We start from the raw sequence: 3,638 nt of genomic DNA, 5'->3' as shown, positions 1-3,638 counted from the left end.
TAACTGCTGATAGTGAGCTATGATGTCAGATCACTCTTTCAACAGGAAAAAAAATATCCCACCTTAATAGTCAATCATAGGCTATTTACAGTACAAACCTTGTCAGTGAACTATGAGGGCAAAAAAAAAAAAAAAAAAAAAATCAGAAATAAAATAATCGTTCATTAATCGTAATCGAGGTAAAATGTTCAATTAATCGAGGTTTTGATTTTAGGCCATAATCGTCCAGCCCTACACAGACGTATGCAAGACATGGGTTTCAGCTGTCGCATTCCTTGTGTCAAGCCACTCTTGAACAACAGACAGCGTCAGAAGCGTCTAAAGACAAAAAGGACTGGACTGCTGCTGAGTGGTCCAAAGTTATGTTCTCTGATGAAAGTAATTTTTGCATTTCCTTTAGAAATCAGGGTCCCAGAGTCTGGAGGAAGAGAGGAGAGGCACACAATCCACGTTGCTTGAGGTCCAGTGTAAAGTTTCCACAGTCAGTGATGGTTTGGGGTGCCATGTCATCTGCTGGTGTTGGTCCACTGTGTTTTCTGAGGTCCAAGGTCAACGCAGCCGTATACCAGGAAGTTTTAGAGCACTTCATGCTTCCTGCTGCTGACCAACTTGATGGAGATGCAGATTTCATTTTCCAACAGGACTTGGCACCTGCACACTGTGCCAAAGCTACCAGTACCTGGTTTAAGGACCATGGTATCCCTGTTCTTAATTGGCCAGCAAACTCACCTGACCTTAACCCCAAAGAAAATCTATGGGGTATTGTGAAGAGGAACATGCGATATGCCAGACCCCACAATGCAGAAGAGCTGAAGGCCACTATCAGAGCAACTTGGGCTCTCATAACAGCTTAGCAGTGCTACAAACTGATCGACTCCATGCCACGCCACATTGCTGTAGTAATTCAGGCAAAAGGAGCCCCAACTAAGTATTGAGTGCTGTACATGCTCATACTTTTCATGTTCATTCTTTTCATTTGGCCAAGATTTTTAAAAATCCTTTCTTTGTATTGGTCTTAAGTAATATTCTAATTTTCTGAGATACTGAATTTGGGATTTTCCTTAGTTGTCAGTTATAATCATCAAAATGAAAAGAAATAAACATTTGAAATATATCAGTCTCTGTGTAATGAATGAATAGAATATACAAGTTTCACTTTTTGAATGGAATTAGTGAAATAAATCAACTTTTTGATGCTATTCTAATTATATGACCAGCACCTGTATAAGAGAAACATATTGATGGACACATTAGGTCTTTTAAAAGGATACATGGATTAAACACGTTTATGGATTAAAACATGGATTTTTATGTCACATATACTGTAAAACGTATGAAATAGCATTTGGATGTTTGTAATTAAACTTTACACTGATATAATTCACGTTAGACCACCGTTCATCAACAGCAGCATAATCATTGGCTCAGTGACATGTATAAGCACATACATGTGTTGCTCAATATCATGTAACCAATTACACCTTTACATACCTCAACACATTCACACCATCAACGATGTCCGTGGAAACATTACTGGAAATAAACAACAGAGAAATAATGTCACTACACAGTTAATAAATGCATTACAAACTGGTAAATTAACTAATCTAAATAATACCTTGCAGTTCTAACAATGATCCTCCTCTCTGGTCTGAACGAACTCCATGCAAACACAGTTGGCACAGCACCTTCTTTCAGCTTGGTGATGCCCGTCTTGGTTTTTACAAGGCAGTCTGGGAGGAAATGCTCAGAGCACACTTTTGTGTGTGTTTTTATCTGCACCAATAAAGAAAATGTAATCGTTTAAATATTTTTACAAGAATAATTTTGTTGATCAGACTCGACGTGACTCCTGAGCATCCTCTTCCTTGCCAGGGACACTGATGTGAACACTGATGTTCCTTAGGTTAACTAGCTAGTGACTAGACGCTGATACAAACAAGCTCACTCAGAATATACTTATATACGAGTGAATCTGTGGTGGTAGATTTAAATAACATACTACTAATTTTGGACTAGGCGGTAAATGTCAACAACCTGGTTCTCTGCCTTAATCTACTAAAACTTGAACTTGTTAGTTCTAGCTAGCCTAGTTAGCGATACAAGCTAGTTATGCAGACTGACTCAAAGCACCAGCTATCTGAAAACTTACCTTAAAATTACGTCCAGGATCCCTTCTGATATTTTTTATCCACTCTCGACGTAGTCTCTTATCCTCTGGAAAACGGTGAAAGGTTTGTCCTCTGTTGGATTTTTTTCTGTGTGATGAAGTGCACTGGGGAACACAGCAGTGCGGCGCCATTGCCGCTAAGAGAAGTCGCGGCGCGAGAATTCCCGGAAGTGGTAGGTGTACCCCTCAAGCTCCGTAGAACGTTCGAGGTGAATAAGGCGAATACCTGTACAATATGTAACCATTATTTACATTTCCACTGAAGCACATGTAACAACTAATGGTAAGGGGCGTGGTGTTTCCGCACGCTTTAAGGAAACACAATAAACTGGGCCAGCTAACCACTCTGAGCACATTGCGTATTTCGGAGGGAGTGGTATCATAGAAGCAGGAAGTCAAACCAGCTGTGTAGAATAAAGGTAAAATAAATATATGAAAAATATGGTGTTTAAAAAAAAAAAAAAACATTAAGACATGTTAAACAGTTCCCCATAAACACAAGAAAACAGTGAACCACCTCTTTAATGTTTCATGGTGTTTGTAGTTTGTATTTCCTGTTTTTTTTCTTGTTTGGATTATTCGATTAAACCTTCTTGAAGATATCTCCTTCGTCATGCGCTTGAGTACTGCAACCCAACGCTGACAGAAAGCTTAACCCAAGAATACAGATGGCTGGATCCTCTACAATCACCTGGGCTGAAGACAGGCTCCTCACTATCCAGCAGAATGGACGGCAAGTGTAGGGGTTTCTTTCTGTTTCTCATCTGGTAAGATGGAAGGATACTACGATTAATGCCTACTTCCGGATGGGACATGATGATGATAATTTATTTTGATTCCTTTCTTCTGGCAGTTGTTTTAAGGTCCGTAGCGGACTTGATTAATTATGTCAACAATTGTGCAAAAATTCAGTCTCATCAGAGTTCCTGTCTGGAAGCATGTAGGTGCTCCAGCTCACCCCAAACCTCCAAATACCACTTCAGTGGTTCCATCCCCTTCTGGCCACCTGTGTTTCCTCAAAGCCAGAAGAAGATTTCTAACATTGCTGACCTGACCTATATACCCTTAGCCATAGTGGCCAACATGGGGTCCTGGACAAGACCATGAAGGCCCATCATCCATGGTGTCCTGATGTCATCCTCACATGTCATCAAATCCATCAGGAACAACTTAAGGCACAGAATTTATATTTTATTTTTGTCAAAAACTTCAATAACAAAGAAATATTTACTCCAGTATCATATACTTTTTTGTGTCAAATTTCATACTTTACACAGGATGGAGGTCATGAATTCTCTTCGAAACATGTGGAAGATTTTTTTACCAGCAAGACTGCAGAAATGCCACCTGACAGCACCAACACTGACATAAAGACATATTGGCCACTCAGGTTCAGCCATTAGAGGACAGCAGGAGAAAAGACCACTTCAGGACAGTGAGCAATTTTTGTGCTCAAGCATTTAAAAGG

The 3,638-nt window shown here is 39.8% G+C and overlaps 1 protein-coding gene across 1 annotated transcript; it reads right to left on the bottom strand.

The window, feature by feature from the left end:
- Positions 1-1,221: 1,221 nt before the first annotated feature.
- LOC125246436 (THAP domain-containing protein 3-like) lies at positions 1,222-2,522 on the bottom strand. The gene is made up of 3 exons (XM_048157383.1): positions 2,153-2,522; positions 1,619-1,776; positions 1,222-1,533 (listed from the first exon to the last, which is right to left on the bottom strand). The coding sequence occupies exons 1-3, from the start codon at positions 2,300-2,302 to the stop codon at positions 1,476-1,478; spliced, it is 366 nt and encodes a 121-aa protein (XP_048013340.1). The 5' UTR covers positions 2,303-2,522; the 3' UTR covers positions 1,222-1,475.
- Positions 2,523-3,638: the final 1,116 nt, after the last annotated feature.

This window comes from Megalobrama amblycephala, linkage group LG14 (assembly GCF_018812025.1).
Source record: "Megalobrama amblycephala isolate DHTTF-2021 linkage group LG14, ASM1881202v1, whole genome shotgun sequence".
NCBI lineage: Eukaryota > Metazoa > Chordata > Actinopteri > Cypriniformes > Xenocyprididae > Megalobrama > Megalobrama amblycephala.
The sequence above is the reverse complement of the archived record's forward strand: the minus strand, read 5'-3'. Positions and strand labels throughout refer to the sequence as shown.